The sequence below is a fragment of the Centroberyx affinis genome, unplaced genomic scaffold (assembly GCF_046629955.1).
Source record: "Centroberyx affinis isolate AG114_WGS23_722 - 3 ecotype Tasmania unplaced genomic scaffold, CSIRO-AGI_Caff_v1 ptg001185l_1, whole genome shotgun sequence".
Lineage (NCBI taxonomy): Eukaryota > Metazoa > Chordata > Actinopteri > Beryciformes > Berycidae > Centroberyx > Centroberyx affinis.
Window position 1 is genome coordinate 1 of NW_027279711.1, and position 23,166 is coordinate 23,166.

At 42.6% G+C, this 23,166-nt stretch overlaps 2 protein-coding genes across 2 annotated transcripts; one reads left to right on the forward strand and one right to left on the reverse strand.

Moving 5' to 3' along the window:
- Positions 1 to 116: 116 nt before the first annotated feature.
- LOC139648283 (GA-binding protein subunit beta-2-like) lies at positions 117 to 8,209 on the forward strand (the record flags this gene model as incomplete). The annotated part of the gene is made up of 7 exons (XM_071524356.1): positions 117 to 284; positions 1,094 to 1,288; positions 3,796 to 3,907; positions 5,730 to 5,894; positions 6,703 to 6,824; positions 7,632 to 7,829; positions 7,860 to 8,209. Coding segments are annotated over 7 exons (1,242 nt in total), but the record flags the coding sequence as incomplete, so codon positions are not given.
- A 7,782-nt stretch (positions 8,210 to 15,991) lies between these two features.
- Positions 15,992 to 16,243, reverse strand: LOC139648285 (cortexin-3-like). The gene has a single exon (XM_071524357.1). It carries the CDS (start codon positions 16,241 to 16,243, stop codon positions 15,992 to 15,994), a length of 252 nt encoding a protein of 83 aa, XP_071380458.1.
- Positions 16,244 to 23,166: the final 6,923 nt, after the last annotated feature.

Here is a 23,166-nt window from a genome sequence, read left to right on the forward strand (position 1 = left end):
GAGAGGACACAAGGAGAGAAGAGAGGAGAGGAGACAAGGAGAGAGGAGAGGAGAGGAGGAGATTGTATATTGTAGTAAAGAAAATGAAAGCTGTATCTCTCTGTGTGTCTCTGCAGCTGGGCACGTCTCCGCTGCACCTGGCGGCTCAGTACGGTCACCACTCCACAGCCGAGGTGCTGCTGCGCGCCGGAGTCAGCAGGGACGCCCGCACCAAGGTGGACAGGACCCCGCTGCACATGGCCGCCACTGAGGGACACTCCAGCATAGTGGAGCTGCTGGTCAGGGTGAGGGGAGCCGTCTGCTGTGTGTGTGTGTGTGTGTGTGTGTGTGTGTGTGTGTTTGTAAGCTTGACTACCTGATGGAGATGTAAGCAAGCATTGTGTCTGTGTGTTTGTGTGTGATGCATAATAAACTTGTCAAAATCTTACTTTGTTGGTGTTAACAGACTCGAAACACCCAGATAGATAGATAGATAGATAGATGGATGGATGGATGGATGGATGGATGGATAGATGGATAGATAGATAGATAGATAGATAGATAGATAGATAGATAGATAGATAGATGGATAGATAGATAACACCTTCCTGTAATGTAAAAAAAAATCTTAACATAAAACATGCTTTTCCTCTTATTACTTGTTCTCTTCCTGGTCCTGATGTTAAATCGTGCCACTTACATATTTTATAAATTACTTATGTATTTCAATGTAATTCAGCTGATTTGGTATGAGAAATGTATGGATGAGTGCCAAACAAACCTTGATTTTAGTGTTTGGACAATGTCCCTAGGTGTCCCAAAAAACCCAAAAGGATTGTCCAAACTCTGTATTGCAAACACACAGCATTCAAAGAAGCTTGTCTAATGTTTCTGAGATCCTAAATGGTGTTTATGAATCATATTTTGATCTTATCACATTTGGTTTACCTGCAATTCCCCTGTAAACACCAGTTACTTACCTTCCCTACTTAATTAGCTACCAACATCTATCCTCATCTCTTCCCCCCCTTCTCCCTTTTTTTCTTTTTTTTTCTCCCCCCCTCTCCTCCTCTCCTCCTCTCCTGCCACCGGGGGGCGCCGTGCGTCCGTGCAGAGCGGCGCCGACATCAACGCCAAGGACATGCTGAAGATGACGGCGCTGCACTGGGCGGCTCAGCACGGCCACAGGGAGGTGGCCGAGCTCCTGCTGAGGTACGGCGCCGACGTCCACTCCCTCAGCAAGTTCGACAAGACGCCCTTCGACATCGCCATGGATACCAGCAACACCGAGCTGATGATACTGCTACAGGTGGACGGAAGGGGGAGAGGGAGGGGGGTTTGGGGGATAGAAAGCGAGAGAGACAGACATTCAGACTCTCTTGGGGAGAGAAGAAAAACAGGGAGGGGGAGATGTGAGAAAGAGATAGACAGATGATGGGAAGAGAGAGAGAGACAGAGGAACAAAGACATAGATGGGGAGGAGAGAAGAGAGAGAGAGCGACAGGCCAAGCCAAGATAGAAGGATTAGAGAGAGAGAGAGAGAGAGAGAGAGAGACTGATAGTCACATAGAAGACAGATGAGGTGGAGAGAGACAAGGAGGAGAAAGAGAAGAGAGAGAGAGGAAGAGGAAGGGAGAGACAGTTAAGGGGTAGAGAGAGGGAGGATGAGAGACAGAGAGGCAGAGAGAGAGAGAGAGAGAGAGGGTGGGGTAGACAGAAAGACAGCTGAGGGGGAAAGAGGGAGAGAGAGACAGGTTGATGTCAGTTCAGCTCTATTTCTATAGCTCTGGCACAAGGTTAAAAGACAAGATAACAGAACTGACCCGGAAACAATCTTAAGAGACCAAAAATGACCAAGCACATTTAAACAAAAGCAGGTAAAATAGGATGAAGGGGGACAAGAGAGAGAGAGAGAGATAGATGAGGGGGGGAAGAGAGGGAGAAATAGATAAATGTGAAGAGGGCGGGGGGCGAGAGAGAGAGAGAGGGAGAGAGATAGACAGATTCGGAGGGGAGAAAGAGACAGAAAGGTGGGGGGATTCAGACAGAGAGAGAGAGAGATGGGGGAGATAAACAAAGAGAGGGATGGAGGGCGAGAACGGAGGAAAGCAAAAGAGAAAATTAAGAACGAGAAAGAGAGAGCGAGCATGTGTGTGATTGCTTGTGTGTGTGTGTGTGTGTGTGTGTGTGTGTTTGCATAGCCTCACACACAATTTAAAAATGCGTTTGATGTTCCCCTAAGTGCGAGCGGCGAGGCTCCAGTCGGACTCTGGGCGGCGTTGCTATGGTTTCAGCGGCCATGCAGCCTCTCTCTGTCAGACAGCCATGTTGCAAACTCATTTCCTGCCTATAATACCCGCATTTAGACACCATCTCACACACAAAAAAAAACGGATTAAGCCTCTTTCCTGTTAAGATATTTAAAAGAAAATCCACGCTTACAGAATCGATAGTTCAGGATTATTCCCTTCTGTTCGGTCACGTTGGAAGTTTGGGGAAGAGACTATTTGGGAACGTGCGGGTTTACATAAGGCCCGTCTTTATATAACAGAGGTGTGTGTGTGGGCCTCGGGCGGGACGGGGGAGGCTCTGGATCACCATTAGGTAGCTTTTTCTCCTCAGATAGGAGTGTTAAGCGAGCCGGGAAAGATAGTAGGGCCGTGAGCAAAAGCAACCGGGTGACCAATACAAGAAAGACATCGACACAAAACACCCACCTCAACCCCCGAAAATATATAATCCTCTCCTCGGGTCGGCGTGACTAAACACCCTTTGGCAGAGAAAAAAGGTCTGTAGCAGATCTTTTGTGCCAGATGAGTCACTGCACCTGCAACTTTATGATAACTTTTGTTTGTGTAGCACTTTTTCTAAAAGCAATGTTTACAAAGTGCTTTACTTACAATAAAACCCAAAGAGATAGCGATGTAAAAGTAGCACGATTAAAAAAAATAAAATAAAGTTCAATTAAAAAGAAGAATCAATTAAAAAAAGGAATAAAGGTAATATAAGAGATAAACAGATACAACTAGAAAACTGAGACACAGCTAACAACAGATGGAACTTTACATAAAAGTGTGTGCCAAACCACATGAACGCCCAGACAAATAAAAGTTGTCCCCAAAAGAGACAGTAATAAATAACTAAATAAGTAAAAAAAAAAAACAAGTAATAAAATGGAGATACAAGTATATGGAGCAATTCACATAAAAGCCTGTCGGTAAAAGTGTGTTTTTAGAAGGGATTTAAAAGATGAAACTGAAAATAAATGAACCTGCCGAGAATCATTTTTACCGGCCAAAATGATGAGTATGCATTATTCATTGAAATATGTCACCCTGCCCATTTTAAATGCTATTTCCTATATAGACTCAAGTACAGTGTGTTAATTTAAAACGTACTCACTCACTTATACATTGGATCATGAAGTGCAACAGAATTATTATAATATAGCCGAAGCATTCAAGTGTGTCAGAAAGTTACCTTAAAGAAAGAAAGAAACCTTATTGATTTATTGCCAAAAAAACAAAATGATCAGTTGTCATCTGTAGTGTCACTGTGTTGTATTTTTTGTATATTGTTGTGTGTAAAAATATATCTTTTAATTGTTCCGGGGGTGAGGCCAAAGATGTTTTTCTAGCCTAATTTGGACAGTAAAGTATTCTATTTTAATTCTGTGTGTGTGTGTGTGTGTGTGTGTGTGTGTGGTTGAAGCCAAGGGTGTGGGTGCTATGTCACACTAAGAAAGGTTGTACTACTATTCATTGGTGTGTGTGTGTGTGTGTGTGTGTGTGTGTGTGTGTGTGTGTGTGTGTGTAGGACGGCATGCAGAACCAGGTGAACATGAACCCAGAGCCCCAGTACATCATCCCTGCTGGTGGGATGGTCAGCCTATCAGAACTGGTCACTACTACCACCAAGACCACCACAGGTAGGCAGCACACACACACACACACACACACACACACACACACACACACACTCTGGAAGGAGAGCCTCAGCAGAGTCCACATATCAGCTCATTCAGTATAAAATAATTCACCGACTCCATTTACTCCCAAACCAGATAGAGTAAAATGTGTCCTTCTGTTCGTTCTGCTCGTTATGCTCGTTATGCGGATCTGCCTCTGGCTCTGACACATCTTCTCTGGTCCTGTCCCGGGCTTCACAGCTTCTGGACTCAGTTTTACCCTCCAGTACGCCAGAGGGATTTCCCCCTCTGACACACAAATTGCTATGCTGGGATGTTCCCTATTCAATTTCTGTGAGCGAGACAGTAAATCGTAATTTTCTGTGGTTGCTTTTTCTGTTTTCTGATATTTGATGTGAAATGTACATGGTGTAAATCAGTGGTTCTCAACGTGGGGTCCGGGGACCACCAGGGGTCCTTGAGGGGGTTCCAGGGGGTCCCCAGCAAATTGATGAATTGTTAAACTTCAGCATTATTTCATTTACAAGAAGTTAACACAATTAGAGAATGTAGAAGAATGACTGTTTTGATCATAGTTTCTCTGTTATCTCTCTACTTACAATACAGATAGTGATGGAATTCTGGACAAAATCATATCTAACAATAAAAACATTCTCAGATTTGGGTCTGAGAGATAAAATCTCATCAAAAGGGGGTCCGTGGCCCTAATGTGGACTAAACTAGGGGTCCTTGATATGAAAAAGGTTGAGAATCACTGGTGTAAATAATTTGTCGATACATTTTCACGGTTCTCAAACAACAGCAGGATCATTAATCATTAAATTGTTCTCAAAATGTTAACATGATTCTCTAGCTTGTTAGCATTTTGTGACTTCCACATAATTAAATTGTAATGATCATGCAGTTGTTTTGACAGCCGTGAAAAGGTTATGGGTGATAAACAACACCAGATACAACCACAGAAAATGTCAATATTTTTGTTTTGCCCATAGAAATTGAGCAGGGCTCGTCTCTTGTATCGCACTTTGTGGGTACTAACCCATTTGAAACGTCACACCATTTTTATCTATGGTAGCAAAAAAAAAAAATGCATGGAAGGAAGTCAAACCACCCAACTTCCAAACGTGGCTTTATGAGTTGACCACTGCTCTACAAATGGAAAGAATTTGTTTCTCCAGAAGTAAAACAATTGGCAATTTTTTAAAGGTTTGTCAGTTCTTCTTAGACGTTATAGAGACAGATCCTCTTCCTCTCCCCTTTACTGCTGCCTGAGGAAGAGCACTGAGCTCAAAACGCGTTGCATATTCTGCATGTTTACAGCCTATATATGGTCACCTACTCATTATGCACTGGAAAACCTCAAATCTTTTTTTAAATCTTTGACGGTGCACATGTAAGATGCTTCCTTCTATTCTGACAGAGACAGAACAAACATGATTATGACGTGCAGCGATGTCTTATCATCCCTTATCATTTCTTCTTCTCCCTCTGCACGTTATATTATTCACTCAGATTCTGTCTACACTGGCTGTGTTTTGGTACTTTATCTGATTCCCTGTGCATACTGGTGTACTAATATTGTGCAACAGGTATTTTTATTTTTTGTTTTCTATCTGATTTGTTTTATTCTTTTTGAGATATTTGGAGAAGCCTTTAAATAAAATATTCCAAACTTGCACTCCTTCATCTACACTTATTTTTCTTCCCTGAAAGCAGCTTGATTAGTCTGTGCTTGCATAACATTGAGGCTTTCTTTGACATTTCACACCCAGGTATTGTCCTGGGTGTTATCTAACAATACCAGCTCACTCTTTTTCTTCAGGAAAATCAGAGGACGCCATAGCTGCCGAGTCGGTGGACACGGCCATTCAGCATGTGGTGGGCGACGGGGGTCAGAGGGTCATCACCATAGTGACGGACCAACACGGCAACCTGCAGCCCGCCGGCCTCGGCCAGCAGTTCTTCGTCACCATGCAGGGGCAGCAGAGTGAGTGGGAAGCACACCGGCTCACTACTCTGGATTCACCATTTGTTAGAATCACACTGTAGCAATGCCAATTAGAGTAATGTGACACTTCTGCAGGATTTGACACAATGAGAAGAATTCAAGCAAAACAGGCTTTGCAGTTGCATCAGGAAACTAGAGGAAACTTTGGCTGGTGCAAACGGCCTCAAGATGTCACTGCAGTTAATTTGCATTTACTTGAGTTTGAAAGCAACCCATGGAAAAACCTTGGAGGAAATCAAGATTCAAGATTCAATACTTTATTGCCATATCAACAGAATTGATTGGAATTTGTGTTAGTGAGCTCACTTAAACACAGACAAACACATATAACCACTCACTTAAAAAAAAACAACACATAATACATAAAAAAAAAAAAGAAAGTTGATAGAAACTGATAGATAACATCCAAGCCATAAAGTAATCATAAAAGCATAAAACAAATGGGTAGAATAAAATAAACTCCAACACATAAGAATCCTGACCACAAGAAACGGCTCATCAGAAACGGGTTCTAATGTGATGACCTCCTCTGTGAAAAATGTGAAAAATGTAAAAATAGACACTCAAAAGTCCAATTTTGTTAAGATCAACTTAAAATGGCAACATCTTGAGGCTGTTTGAGCTAAGCTGGTGCCATCTTGGAGGTCCACTGGAGAATTGGCCACTTGATACTATTGGCTAAATATAACAAACAATCAAATATAAACAACTAAATATAATAAACAAGTAACTCCTGTGCATTGACTGTACATTAGAGCCTGTTCTGACTGCTGTTCTCTGTCTGCAGTGGTGGCGTTGCCGGCCAGTGCCATCACAGAGGAGGTGGTGGAGGAGGAGCCTCAGCAGCTCCCGCCCACACGCAAGAGGAAGTCAGACCCTGCAGCCAATCACAACAGCCCCAAAGACAAGGTGAGCCAATAGTAGATGGATTTATTTTATGGCTTCTCTGGACTGAGTAACCTCTTGACAGTTCCATGTAAGTTGATGCAACAGCTGTCACTGGGGACTAGAGACATTTTTTCTTAGACCGATTCTATGAAAAAATAGAAAGACATCTATAAGTGATTCAGTGATTCAGAAGTCAGTGATTTGATACAATTGCAATCTTAAATATCTAAGTTTTCATTTTATCTAATTTTATCTCATATGACATCAAGCATCCATGTTTACTATTTACTATGGTTGGGACTTGTGGTGATCAACAAAAAAATACAATCAATAATCAATATTATTATTTTTATGTAGCTTGACAACATTAGCGAAGTTTGTATGAAAAATCCCACATAGTGAGGAAGACAAACCGTTTTGTTGCACCGGCACAAAACCAAACATTAGCAAAGTTCTCAGTGTCACCTGCCTTTCTTTCACCGACCTTTCACAGCAATGGGAAAATCTGACCCACTGCTACCCACTGAAATCTGAAAATGTTTCATTGCACCCCACCAAAAAATGAAAATAGTTAGTCGTCATAAAAAATGCATCCAAATACAACTTCTGTGGACAGCTACTTATTTGTTTTGGTTGTGGTTGACATTGTAGTGTTTGGTTTGCTGTAAAACATAAACTCCCCAAGTGCATATGGGTTAAGTGTGGAAAAAGCTGAAGATAAATATCATGAGTGAACAAAATCTACAGAAATCTTCAATCATGGCGTTTGGCAGCTTCAACGGGGCTTGACTGCATGATCATCCAACCTCCATTTTGTGCTTTTTCCAGAGGGCCAAAGACAACCGTGAGCAGCTCCAGCGGCAGCTGCAGGAGGCCAACCGGAAAGCCCAGGAGTACCGGGAGCAGTTCCTGCAGAAGGAGCAGGAGGCCGAGCAGTACCGCCTCAAACTGGAGCAGGCCATGGCCGTCAGCAACAGCAACGACATCGCCGCCGCCGTCACCGCCACGGTCACCGCCGAGGCCACTGTCACCGGGACCAACGGCGCTGAACTGAAGGAGGTGGAGGAGGTGGTGGAGGAGGAGCAGCTGGAGATCACGGAAGGAGCTGCAGTGGAGGAGAAGGCAGTGGAGGAGGAGGAGGGCAGGGTGGAAGGAGAGGAGAGGAAAGAGGGAGAGGAGGAGGTCGTGGGCGAGCTCCCGGAGGACGCCATCCTGGTGAACGAGGGTGAGCTGGATGTAGCGGAGGCCCGGGACACCGAGGTGACGGAGGCGTCTCCGGCCAAGGCTGCTCCCTCCAGGAGAGGCCGGGGGAGGGGGAGGGGCAGACGCAGACGCTAGCCCACGGTTTTTAAAATGTTTCTTGTCACTCCATGTCACTGATTTTATGATATTTTTTTAAAAATATGAACGGTTTTGTAAATATGTTGATCCTTTCACACCGCACCTGTGAAGAAGACAGTTTAGTGTATTTGTAAGCACACGCTGAGCCTGGAGAGGGAGCAGTCAACGCCACGGACTTTGACGACGCTCAATTCTTCACCGCTACATCACTTTGGTTTTCTTACCTCTAATTTACCTGTAATTTCTTGAACAACCTCCCAAATTGCATGGGAGCTGCGTTGGAAACTTTCACTTTTTTTGTCTGTCATCTACCACCGCCACAAAGGGCCAGTACATCCCAAAATTCACCACACAATCACTATTTAAAGAGCCAAATGGTTTGTAAGAACTGAAGAGGACCTCCAGATGACTGTGTGGTTAACAGCCACAGCAGCTGGTAGAGAAAAACGTTCCAGACAGAGCCAGAGATGACCAGAAATTCACTGGTGGTTGGTGGATGAGGTTAAAAAAACATGCCTCAGGATGTGTGATCTCATTTTAGGTGTGTGAGATATACAAGCCTTGCGCTTTGTAAATACTTTCACAGGCCAACTAGCAGTGCAAATTCAACCTTAGGTCAATGGAGGCAAGTTAAGAAGTGAGTCAGTCTACATCGATTCCCACATTCCCCAATCCCAGGTCAGTTACATCACCAGCAAACTGAGAAATCAATGGCCAGGAGACATATATTCCAAAATCATGCACTTGTGTTGCGGTCGGTCCCTCCTGCTGAAACACTGTTGCCACTACAACTAGCATCACTAGCTGTGGTTTCTGGTGCTCTGAATGCAGATTTAGCCTTAAAATTCCTTAAACCTAGTCTTCATGTGAAAACCGAAGTAGCTCAAATTGAAATCAGTCCTGTTTCTCTCTCCTTCTGTCATGTTAGTCTATGTTAATGTGTGACTAAGTATGACCACATTCTATAGGTTTCCGATTTATTTTGTACCATGTAAATGTAATGTAAAAAAAAAAAAAAAGTAATGATGATGTTTTTTATGTCAGAGTCTAGTCATTTTATTGTTTATTGGATACTGTTAGTTGTAGTCAGCCCTCGACCGTCTCAGGCAGATGGGATTGTGTGTGTGTGTGTGTGTGTGTGTGTGTGTGTGTGTGTCTGTGAAGCCAAGGTATTGCCTCCCACCTTCCTTTGCAGTCTTAACACTAAAATCCCTTCACAGTAACAGGGAGTTGTACCGCTATTTCAGCTTTGCTTTCAGTCCAGTTTCAGTTTCTAAGTCATTCTCCAGTTTACGTTATTTCTCCTGATAGGATTTGTTAATGAAGGACCTCTTTCTTGTCTGTGACCATGGACTGTGACTTTTTTCGCGCGGTGAAATGCGCCTCAGTAGAGCTGCACAATATGGACAAAAATAATCATGAAACAATTACAGTAAAAGCACTTCACCCGCTCTTATCCTGAGCGACCTACAGTGAGCAGATAGAGGCTCAGTGGCTCAAGGAGGACACTTCAGCAGGAAACACGGACATTATCTGTTGTGGGGATCGAACTTGTGACCTTTAGGTTACGGAACAGTCTGTTTAACTACCGGCCCACCCTGCACTTAATGCTTTTGGTGTACATTGTGGTTGTAAAACGAATTGTGATACATGTGGAGAGAGTTAGCCATCTGATATGAAGGAAAAAAACAATATGGGGTTGAAAAATTAAATAATATTACAAATTGTCTGTTTGAATTATATGAAAGTTTTTACACGTCCTGTTAGGGGGATTCTCTCATCCGAAGCGCCATACAGCTCCAGGAGTTCTCGCATTTTTAGCGTGGCTGTGCCTCGGGGGAATCGAACCCCCAACCCTGGCAGTGTTAGTGCCATCAGGCCACTTTGTTTTGCCGGCCGGGGATTCTGCACTCCACCAGAAAAAAACTTTGAGTTAGGAGGCCAAAGGCAAGAATTTCCCCCGCCCAAGAAAAATTGCAGTTATAAATGTGAAGTTGATTGTTTTTTGTGCAGCCCTGCTCCTCACTATGGAATCTGACAGTGGACATTTGTTTACACATTTGCACTCAGAGGCTGTATTTACGCAGTAGCATAAAATCTGACTTTTAAATCTTTGTGGCTCAAACCTGATCTTCTCATGACTGTCTGAACATGGGGAAAAAATCTGATTCCATTGTTGTTTATCTCACTGTTTAGATATCCATCATAAGATCAGATCTGCAATTTTACCTTGATTCCATAACAGTAATATGCAATCCCCCATTGAGTTAAAAATCAGATTTGCCGTCCTCATGTAAATGCAGCCTTAGACCAGTAGTAGGTCAGTTTGTAGCACTACAGCTTAAAAGTTCTCTCAACTGGTTGATGTTATGATGGCTTATTATCTTTCAGTGTGTGTGAGTGAAAGATACATGTTTGGGAAATAAAATGTAAAAACAAAATGTAATAATGTTGCATAGTTTTGTATCTGTAATACTTTTTGAAAGAAAATGTTACTTTTTAGAATTCAATAAATACGCACTTATTGTTATTCTACCCTTGCTTTTTCTGTTCGTTTCTCAGTTCTGATTCACTAACACTTACATAAAGATGCAGAGGAGTGACCAAGTCAACTTTAAAGGTGACTCGAGTCCCAAGTCAGTCTCAAGTAAAGTCCCAAATCTAAATGTAGATTACAAAGTCAAGTCCAAGTCAACTCCATGTCATTAATAACTAAGTCTCAAGTCTAAATGTAGAACAGCAAGTCAAGTCAGAACAAATCAAGAATCCAGTATCAATTTAATATCTTAAAGAAAACTAAATATCTAGGACTTTTCAATGCAATATGGTTTTAATAGGATAAAAACTTGGTAAGAGCATCATGAGTTTGATTTCTATAATCAGTTTCAACTTCAATAAATTCAGTCATTCCATACAAATTCATAAAACAGAATTTAAATTCAGTCGTCTGCTGGAACAAATCTCATCACTTTCAATCTAAGTCATTTACACAAACACAAGATCTCAAGTTAAGACTTTAGAAACCTTTTCAAGTCAAAGTCAAGTCCCAAGTCACCAGAACCCAAGTCAAGTCTCAAATATTCTCTTCATGCATCGAGTCAAGTCTCAAGCATCATGACTGGAGTCTGACTCGAGTCCAAGTCCTGTGACTCGAGTCCCCACCTCTGGATGCAGGCATTTAATAATAATAATGCAGTGAAAATGTTTTTGACCGGTGTTTGATCTTCTTCATTTCTGTACATTTTTCACATTGAATTTGGTCTTTTTTTGGGGCGGTTGTAGGCACTTATACCCCAACTTTTTACTATTGATTACCAGTAAAGAGTGTGATCATACTGGGCAGCTCCCAGTAGAGGACTGTAGTGTCTGTGTGAGAGGAAAGCAGTGTGTTGCTGTCAGCTCTCTCTCTGGGTAAAAAAAATATGAAAGAAGTAAGTACAAAATATCTCAGTGGGTTTTGGCTGCTGGTATTTGAAGTAGTGCGTCTTCCTGAACAGCCATCTTCCTTTGATGCATTCTGAGGACTAAAGCTGATACTGCTGACTTTAATGTGTTCAACTGTTATCGCTTTGGCAATGAGCCATGCACAGGGGGAGATACTGCGGCTACTGCAGACTTCTATAATGGACAGCGCACTATATTTGAACCCACAAAGACACAAAGCAGCCCAATATGTGTCTGAAAGGCTCGGATCTTGAATATTTTTGAATGATGTCGGCGGGGATCGTCTGTTTTTTTTTGGCACCAATCTGCTCCTTTCACTCTCACACCTCAGTGAAATTGTGATAGGCTATTGTTAACGGTAAAGCCCCTCGGGAATGAAAGGAATCACTGCAAAATCAATTATGCAATATCAATATACCCCCCCCCCCCCCCCCCCCCCCCCCCCCCCTCAGCACAGCCATTCACACTCACAGGGGAAACAGTCTGCTCAAACCTGTTCGAAGACCATTAAATTAACTTGAGGCTGAGCAGAGAAATGGGGCGTCTGGGAGCGGAATAAATTCAGCGTAAGGCGTCTGAGCGTGCAAAGCAGAGAATGAAAATAATAATTCAATTATCAGTAATATGAGTCATGTTGCATACAGCATGACTGGTATTGATCCACAATGGTTTATGTTCCCTTCTGCAGCTCCCACTAGCTGTGCGAGGGTGTGTTTAGATTGGATTATAATATCTGTTTGACGTGAACTAATGAGATTTCTGAGAAGAAATTGAAGCCCTTTCATGCCAAAATGATACTTATCCGTTTTGGGGATCTGAAAAATTAGCAGTATTTCCAACCCACGGGTGATTTTATCCCCAATATCAGAACTATTTTGTAAGGAAAGAGGTTTAAAGAGATTTCATAATAAGAGCTTTTACTTTCATGTCAGAAATCATTTTGTAAGAGTAGGTGTCATTTATTTTATTTCTTTCTTTCAAATGTTGGATATCCCCTAAATCAGTTAAAAAAAAAAAAAACCACACTCTTATGCAAGATGCGTGCTCCTGTTTCTTATCTAAATTGTGATTTTTGGATTGTACATATTTTACTATTTTTGTATTTTCTACTGTATTGTGTGTTTCTTGTGTAACCCCTGCTGCCATTTCTTGGCCAGGTCTCCCTTCGAAAAGAGATTTTGAATCTTAATGGGACTTCCTGGTAAAATAAAGGCAAAATAAAATCAATAAATACATCTAATTTTGAAATTAAACTCCTCAGATGTGGTTCCTCTATCTTAGCTCTGAAGATTCACTTCTCTCTTGGTGAAATTTCTCTATACAGTTGCATGTACAATAAACTGGCAAAACACTCTTCTCTCCTGCCAGCAAGCATTTTGCAGGAGCAAATCTCAGTTCTAACAAATGCTGGATATGTCATGAACGAAACTGTTCGACTCTCTGCTTTGATGTTATAGTCATAAGCGGCTGAGGGTGGCACTTTCATCACCATTCTGACTTTTTAAATGGTGGAATAGTCAAAAGGCTTCAGTAAAGACGTAGGTTGACTGTTATATAATAAGCCAGAAAGCGCAGGCCGCACATTCCCTCTGTGGGATCAGCTTGCATTTGAAATTCTGATGTGGTTCAGCTACCCAAACCAAAGAGAAAAAAACCCCACACAACTGTGGATGTGAGATATCAGCAGAATTAATAAATAACACAAGCACATATTCACTGGCAAGCCAAATCCATAGGTGGATCTGTCCTTGCTTAAATATCAAAAAATGTATGATATGTTTCCCAGCAGGATGTTTGGCAGATCAAAGCATTCAGTGTTGGTGTCAGAGAGCAGATTGTTATTCTGCATGGTATTCTGGATCGGTCTCGGCTCGAGGAGCAGCCCAGGCCTGCAGCTGGAGAGAAAGGAAGGGTGTGTGTGTGTGTGTGTGTCTGTGTGTGTCTGTGTGAGTCTGTGTGTGTGTTGGTGGGCCTGACTAGAGCCAGACAAAGTGTCTGGGCTCACAGAAAACCAATCGAGACGCCTGCCGGCTACCACTGCCAGCCGCTGATAAAACGTTAAAAAGAAAGCGTTGGCCCTCCTGCTCATACCGCCGACTTGAAAAGGGCAGGGTGGGTTAGAAGAACGGTTTCCTCATCCATTTCTGTTTATCCTTTATACCTGCCACTTTTATAGCCCGGTGAATGAACCTAATGAAATAAAACACATAAAACACATAAAAAAAAGGCAGTGCACTGTGATCATTTTTTATTACAAAAGGAACGGTGGCTCCAGGCAAAACGTAAAACAGGTTCAACAAAAAAAAAAAGGGCTCAAATATAGACAGGAAATAGCTGCTTGAGCAACCGACCCACAGCTACAACATCAGGATTAAAGCACTTCACCATTTATCATGCATGGAGAGGATGCTTTGCAAGAAAGAACATGCGGAAACACGTCACCTCAGCACACAACGTCGCAACATCTGCGATAGGTAGGAAAAGGCCACGGCAGATCACAAGAACATCACACGTCGAAAGGGGTCGAAGGTCGCCTCCTGTCCCGCGGGGAACGGGAAGCGGGGCTGACACTGAACGTTTTTAGCGGGTTGTATGACATCTCCATGAAGTGCAAAGACACCCTCTGTTCAGTGACTGGCTGAATTCAGTCTCTCAGCTACCGACAATACTGTAAACAATCTACACTATAAGGCGCACAGTTGAAAAGTTGCCCAACGAAAGAGCCACGACATTAGTTCGTAAAGGGATAGATGTGAAAATGCATCGCGGTCATCTTCATCATCTTCATCGTTACCAACACTCTGTGCAGATCTGGCATACCAACTGTCAATATACCAACTGCAGGCAGTAAAATGCTGTAAGTTTCATATCTTAAATGGGCACTACACACAACTACATTTAAGACAGAAATATGAACCCATTGTCTCTCATTTTCCTAAAACATCAATCTAAATTTTTATAATTAGGCACACGGTACAGCACAGTAAACAGTATTTTTTTTTTCTTCAATACCTCATTTGGTTGTTTGACATCTAAGACATGTGGACACCGAAGGCCCACAGCCACCGGAGATGACCGAGAGGACCACATTGTTTTTATCGCAGACACAGAACAGTTAGTTAACTCGCTGCTGGTGCTGGTACAGCATCCATCCGTCCAGATCCCAATCTTGGAACCCATTGTCTATCGGTCTGACAACGATTAGACTCTGGGGGCGACGGCCAATATTTCGGGGTTTCCGGTGGAGCCAGCGGACATCCGGGCCAAGACTTCCTCTTCTGTGCGCCGGTCATTGTTTACAGTCCGATTAGCAACTCGAGACGCGAGAATGGAGTTGGAGTTGAGAGACGACGTCTCATATGCAGATATCTGTTTATAGAGATTAGCCGAAATGTCGTCTGGACCTAAAACACCTACAAAAAGTATCAATGTTTGTGTATTGTGTGGAGAAACGTTCCATTCTCGCGTCTCAAGTTGCTAATCCGTCTGTAAACAATGACCGGTCTAATCATCGTTAGACCGATAGACGATGAGTTCCGAGATTGTCCAGATCCATACCTTCCCAGAACTTTAAAGGGACAGCTTTTCAAACACTGACACCTTTTTTTTCATGATTTTCAAACCAGCTTTTACAACCTAGGTACTAGTCTTGCTCGGGGTCTATAACTAGCTAGCATGAATTACCACCACGAAGACACCAATCTCTTACAAAGACATAAGGCATGAAGTTCCTCTTAGCATCATCTCAGTCACACAGCTAATCAACTCACACAACGTCCTCTGGACCTCTAGTGTCTGTCCACAAATTAAGTCTGACCACACACGCTTAAACAACGACCTTGACGTTTGGTTCAACTACTTTCTCTGCAAATCTTTTTTTTTTTTTTTTTTTTTTTTTTTTGGAACACTGATTGTCTACGTGTTATCAATAAAAACCTACGGAGTTTGCAAACGTAAACATGATAAGATGTAAACACTGTTTTCCAACTGATTTGGATCTCAAACATATTTTTGACCCTTTGGAGATGGAAGGACACACATGAGGTAGTCCACAATACAACTTCAGAAGAACTTATGGATGGAAGGGAGTTATGGGAGAACCAGAACTGGTTCTGTTGCATGACTTGGACTCAGGGCCACGATAGCGTTGGTTGTCCAATAATCTACTTAGCATAGTTCGGCATGTCTTGTTACAGTGGAGAATTTGCTGAATTGGCAGGGAGAAGCTGTTTAATTCTGAATACTGAGTCTGAAGTCTCAGAGGACTTGCTGGACACCGTTGTTTTCCTGGTGAGTTGGCGGTCATTTGTTCTTTCTGGTCAAATTCCAAGGGGAAAGGTATATATATCTCTATAAGCATCGGATCAGTCGTTATTTTTTTCAGTCCGTGCCCTCGGGACTCCTCAGACGATGCGGTAATCGAAGGTGTCCTTCTCGGTGTGGTCAGTCCAGTTGGAGGAGGGCATGCTGCGGTAGGGGTCCAGCAGGATGCGGAAGCAGCGCACGATGAGCAGGGCCAGGAAGATGAAGAGGAGCAGCACGAAGACGAAGGCGGCCTTCTGCTCCAGCGTCAGGTAGGAAGGCACATGATGGCCGCCGCCCGACGAGGACAGCGTGCTGCTGAAGAAGCCCTCGGCCATCCTGGGCACATCCATGCTTGATCGTCTCGGCTCCAGCTCTTTGTCGGTCGCTCAAAGATATTCAGGGAAGATGGACACACCGGATAGACCTGTGTGAGAGTCCAAACAAATAGATTTAGATAATGTCTTCTGGGATTAGACCGATATATCAGCAAACCAATATATCAGCCTAACATAGTCCTTGTAAAAACGATCTTTGAAACTTCTCCTATCTGTGAACAAAAACAAAAACAAACCAGAAGGTTTCAAACACAATGTCGGAACAAAACAAAATGTGTTGATACTCTCAAGCTGGAACAAAGTGTCTCTCCAGAGCTGAGAATTTCTTTTTTGGGGCTCCAGGCTTTACTGTGCAAAAGCCTGTGGATAGAGAAGGCTGAACACTTCTGGCCCTGAATCTCAGAGGCTCTTGGGGTGATGGGCTGGGATTTGGGTTGGCAGTTTGGAGTTTTAGTTCTACAAACTTTTCTCAGAGGCAGAGCTGCTCTGGAGGCAGAAATAATCTCATTGGTTGAGTTAGTTGTTCTGACAAGTAACATTAGACTGAAGCCCAGTGAAATTTGAAATAAATGCAATCTTGCTATAGCCTACTAATTGCCTGGGTCCAGACCTTTGAATCCGCACACTCCACTGAGTTGACTGATTCTGGTCTGGCATCATGACATGAAATAGCGGTTTCTCGGTTGAAAAGTGATCAGTCCAATGAGAGCCGGGGGGGACTAACGATTAGCCAATCAGCGCCACGGGTGGGACTAACGCCGTTGTCAAGCTGTTGTCAAGCGTTGTCAAGCTGTGCGCCGGAACCAAGGAGGAGTAATAACAACAATGGCGACTGCTATAGACAAGATAGACGCTGCTATCGAGGCTGTTCTAAATCGATTAAAAGTACCAATTACTTTGAAATCCGAAATACTTTGTTTTTACCTCGCTCTGTGTTGTCAAAGATGCTCTATACTTTCTGAACCGTCTCTGGTGTTGTCATGGCTATGCATCAGTGTCGACTTAAAATTACGTTAGATTCAGGCGGATACGTTGGTCTCTAGTGATTGGTTAGGGAAAATCGAATCCCCCTCCCCCACGGAAATCGGTTAGAGTGGAGGCAATGTCAGACTGAAGATGGAAATGGAGTGGAACGAGTTGACAATTCTGTCTGATATCAGGCAAGCCTACTAAGTTATCTAGGTCAGCTAGTAAGGCTAGCTGAACTTCCAAGTTCAAATTAGCCATACTAGCCTATAGCTATCTAGGTAAGCTAGTTAGCTGGCTGCTGACCATCCAACATCATCAATGTCATGAATGAAAAAAATAAGTCACTGCCATTTGTATTTTCTTATTTATATTTTGACCAGAGTTCCCTCTTTGGCATTCAAGTCTGCCAGTTAGCTAACAGTGGACGCACACTAGCTACATGAATCACGCTCACAGTGAACAATCTTCTTTGCTGTAGTTTCTTGTCTTGGCGATGTAGTGCTATGAACACTAAACTGTGACATGGACACAGCGAAAGATTCTCTGGTGGGGAGGGATCGTGATACTCCGCTGCAAAAACAAATGCCTGATTGTGCTTCAATGGAGCTTGAGAAGGAAGAGAGGCTTGCAGCATGGTGCCATGCCATTGTTCCGACGGCCCATTATTCCGAAACCCCAATAGTCCGAAAACTCCATGCCTGGCTCCATCCACAACCGTGGCTTCTGACAGCCTTGACCGTAAGCTTGCTCTAACCCTAACCTCAGTGACCCCATGCCTCAACCCAACCACCTCCGGGATAACAGGCTGTCGGACAAATGGGCTTTCGGTCCAATGGGTGGACATTTTTCGCACTATTGGGTTTTGGAATAATGGGCTGGCGGAACAATGGGCAGTCCCCTGCAGCACTTAGTGCATGAGGACTCACTTTTTCAAAAAAGAAAAAAAAATCAGGTTAGATGTGGAATTTGGAGGAGCAAAGCGAGTTGGAGGTAAATTATGAAGCCCAAATGAAGTCCAATCGAAATAGCTAGCTGGTCTGTACATTGATGTTCAAACTGCTGCTGAGAAAGCTCTTATCGGTTATTGCTGCTCACCCTTCTCAAAATCTGTCTTCATCTGTATATATCTCACACACTACATGTTTTAAAATCCCAAAGCTCAAAGATGGGGTCAGACTGCCTCTCTGACCTGACCTGACTTGACTTAACGAACTTCAGTGACGGCAGCCCACCGAGTCGCTCCAGCACGGGCATTTTGTCTCACACTTCAAAAACTACACTGGGCCTAAAGTCATGTAGTGTGAGCATGGCTTAACCAAAAAAAAAACTTCTGGTTCTTTGGCTCCACCAAAGAACTCAACCATCGAGATTACTTCTGCCTCCAAAGCTGCTCTGCCTCCGAGAAATGTTTGTATAACTAAAACTCCAATCTGCTTGTGGTTGGGTCGTTCGGTTACGCTTCTTTAAGCATGAAGAGCCGTCACAGAGACTGACAGTGTCACCTGGGAGGGGAGAGGATGTGGTATGAGACGGCTCACAGTGACAAGACGGGCAGGAGGAGAAATCTCTCTGCTGGCAACTCTCAAGAGAGGGAGGGGGGAGAGAGAGAGAGAGAGAAAGAGAGAGTGAGAGAGAGAGAGAGAGAGAGAGAGAGAGAGAGAGAGAGAGAGAGAGAGAGAGAGAGAGAGAGAGAGCAGCCTTCAGCCCTGCCTGGCTGAGCAGCAGCCTGTAATCCATCACACTTAACACTCAAAAAAATGATATTTCACAGCAGTGATTCATTGTCCTTACTGAGAAATAGGACGAGGAACGTGGATATTTTTCTTTGTCCGTTGGCTTTTCATCAGTGTTTACTATCATATTGTAATCTCTCCTCATTATCCCTCGATGAAACAGCGAGAATGCTGAGTATTATAGCACTCGGGGGCCAAAACCACTCTTGTTATTTGTTGGCGGCTTATGTAATATACTTCAAAGAGTCCCTAAATTTACAGCACCAGCAGCTCTGTGACTAAGTACTTAGCAGAGTTAGCTGAATTTCTTGACAGTCTTGATGTACACACTAAATATTTAAGCGTCTGTTTACAACTTTAGTTTTTTATTTCAAAAGAATAAAAAATGGTCCCATGGTCTGTGCTTATAAAAGCAAACTGGCAGGGAAGTAAAGCTCACTGTTGAATATTATTGAAGTTATTGATGATGTAATGTCTATCTATCTATCTATCTATCTATCTATCTATCTAGTATATTTACTTTGTTCAGCTAAAATTCAAGAAGAATTATGGTACAGAGATGCAGATCCTTCTGGGTTTAGAAATTGACCAGCATTATGTAACTGCAGGATTTATTTTGGTCCGACTGTGCAGCGTCACTGCTGGCTGCCTTGGTGAGAACAGGACTGATAAAACGATGTGAGACACTGATGAATATAGTAAATTGAATAAGTCAGACAATGGACATTAAGCCAGATTTCGAAATTAAGCTGATTATTTTACACTGAAAAGTTTATTTAACCTGCAGGCTGTGTGTGTGTGTGTGTGTGTGTGTGTGTGTGAGACAGAGAGAGAGAGAGAGAGAGAGAGAGAGAGAGAGAGAGAGAGAGAGAGAGAGAGAGTGATGACGACTAATAAAGGACTCCCCTTTGAAAAAGCATAGAAATGTCTAATTACTAATCAGTTCAATTTGATGTGTATTTATAGGCAAAGACCATGACAATAATAATAATAATGATAACGATAAAAATAATAATGCATTTTATGACAAAACACTTTTCATTATAAACAAGAAAACACACATTTCTCATTAAAAACATCTCAAAGTGCTACAAGAAAAAAGCCCATTAAAAGCAAGTGAAACATAACAGGAAGAATAAGGGAAATTATAATAAAAAAAATATAGCCTAAATATTAATTTTGTATAGGCCGATATGTATATGTATATATAAAAATAAATAATGAACACAATTTTTTATCATAAAAAAAATCTAAATCAAATACGGGAAATGTAAAAAAAAAAAAGAAGAAAAAGAAAACATAAATAAATAAATAAATAAATATTCCCTTATCAAGTGAGGAACAAATGAGACAGTCCACTGCATATTTCCTCGAATCATTATCAGTATGACATACTAATAACAAACATAATATACCTAATATGTAATAGAGTAACGACAGAAACATGATTCATCATCGGACTGAAATGATAAACAGCGTTGGGAGTTAATTTATTTGTGGCACACCCTCAGTCTCATTGCAGGAATGCCCAAACACAACTGGCATGTTAAACGGGTGAAATAACGGGCCGCCATTAAAGTGAAGCTACCAGTGGTCATAAATCATACAGTTCTATCTCTAACTCTCCCGACTGTCCATCTACTTAACATAAAACTGCTTTATCCTCAGCTTCAATGTGAAAAGCCGGTCCAGCTCCAGTCAGACTGTCACTGCACACTTGGCTGCATCAAACGCATCACAAGATGTTTCCCCTCTGATGCATCCTGATGTCTCCTTTCGCACCTTCTTCCATCCAGTTTAAATGAAACGTTCAAAGACAAAACAAAGACAGAAATGCACGCGCTAATGCAGACGTGCATCTCTCATCTGCGCATCAGCTGCTGCATGTGAAAGTGATCAAACACTTTGCTGCTGTGTAAACACTAACCTGTTGTATCTGGGGAGCTCGGGAATCTCCGTCAGCGCCAGCCTGCCATTCCGCTACAGGTCTGATGACGATTAGATTTTCAGTATCTTTAGACCCGGAAAAAAAACCCTAACACGTGTCCTGCAAGAGCACCGTGTTCCTCACTTCATGACAAAAAAACAGGCAGTAGTCTATGTTGTTCAGTCCGGCTGTGCGGTGCGGGGTTCACCCTCTCCCTCTCCCTCTCTCTCTCTCTCTCTCTCTCTCTCTCTCTGCGTGTTTTTCTCGCCCTGACGCGCCTCGCAGCCCCGCAGACAGACAGGCAGGCAGGCAGGCAGGCAGGCAGAGGGATGTAGTGGTACCCCGTCGCTACTGGCAACCTGTTGCCATAGCAATCCTCCAGGTAGGCTGCTGCTGGATGAGAGGAAAGGTGTGGTTTTTCCTGATGCTCTCGCTGTAAATTGATTCAGCCACAGAGACTGCGGGCTCACCCGAACCCAAATTAAATTAAAAATGGAAGAGAAAAAGATTTTGGTATGTCATTTTAAACGGTCCCACTATAATATTCCTCTAACGTTCCTATAGGGACTTACAGTGTGTCTGTGGTGCTCAATAGTGAGTTTAGAGTGACCTTAATGTACTTTATGATATATATAAATGTTTTATCTCTTATTCCCATAGGGACTTAAGATGTTGTTTTTATTCTAGGATTGCTGTAGTTCTTTTTCATAGGGGAATTGTCAATGGTTATTCAAGCAGGAAATTCATGAATCCCACACTGGATGAATGTTTGCATGGGTGAGAAATGACTTGCTGCAGATGACTTGGTAGTTTTGGAGGCTTCAGGTGTGATGGGCGTCAAAACAGAAACAGTCATCCCTTCTGTTTCACGGATGACAGGGTTTGAGTCTCTTTGTTCTCTCATCGTGACAGACAGAAATCCCCTCAGAGTCCATGCAGACAGACAGACAGTCAGACAGACAGACAGACAGACAGACAGTCCACGCGGGTCAGTCAGTGACTGTGCAGAGGTTACATAATCCCCTAAACTCTTCTGCCTCACAGCAGCACAAGTCTTGTACCACATCGCCCCCTGGTGGCACTCAGTGGAGCGGCAAGATGGTGGGACCAGAAATCACTGGCAGCCAGGGAAACAGTAGAGAGGTTTATCCACCTTTAAATTTATCAGGTAGAGTTTACTCACCTTTACTTAGCTCATATAAATCTACACTACCAGTCAGAAGTTTGGACACACCACACTTTTCTTTATTTTTACTATTTTCCACATTTTAGAATAATAGTAAAGACATCAAAACTATGTAATAACATGAATGGAATTATGCAGCGACCAAACAAAGGTGTTAAACAAATGAAAACTATCATTTAGATTCTTTAAAGTAGCCGCCCTTTGCCTTGATGGAAAGGCAAGGGCTTTGGAAAGAAATTCATACATAGGATCAACTTCTCAGTCTCAGTAGGATCAACCACTATTTATATTTGTCTAAGAAACTAATTTCAAGCATTTAAGCATAAGCCTTTAGATCAAAATGGCTCTAAGAGAATGAAAAACATAGTACATTCAATCAGGAGTGTCCAGACTTTTGACTGGTAGTGTGAATGATATAATGTCATGGTGTATTTTATAGCAAGTAGTATCAGGATCATGATGAATGATGAAAACAGGGTCCTTTTGAGAAAATAAGAATATAAATTAACACAACCCTGCAAATATGATTGTATTTGTGTTTATGTTGCTTATCGTTTGCTTTATAGCAATCTTATCTACCACTGCATCACTGCTGACAGCCAAGCTTTTCTCACACAAGCACTGTATCTATCAAGTTTCTTTCTTTGTTTCTTTGTTTCTTTGTCAGGGACAATACAAATAGACATTGTTGCAAGTTTAAACATGAAACACATGCATTGCTTGAGGGTTTCTGGCCAGATCTTATTTGCAACGCCTGTCCCTGGTTAGGCTTTCGAGGTAAACAACAGTTATATTTCTTGCCACATAGCCAGGCACTGATGGAAAACAGCAACATAACAAACACTACAAGGTGCAACGGTGAACACAAAGACGAGGGATAGACAGTACAAACTCTACTTTGCATCGCTGTAACCCCAAATTTCTGTTTCTGAAATCGTAGGATGGATGGACATTAATTGACTTGCTGTTGGTGTGACAGAGTAGCTCCAACTGACGCCTAATGAGTCAAATATTTACCTCAGCCAGGCAAATATTCCATGTTGTGTTTTTTTTTGTCTTTTCCTCATGCATTATTCAGGATCTGAGTCATGTCCAGATCATTAGGGCGAGTGTCTCTCTCTCT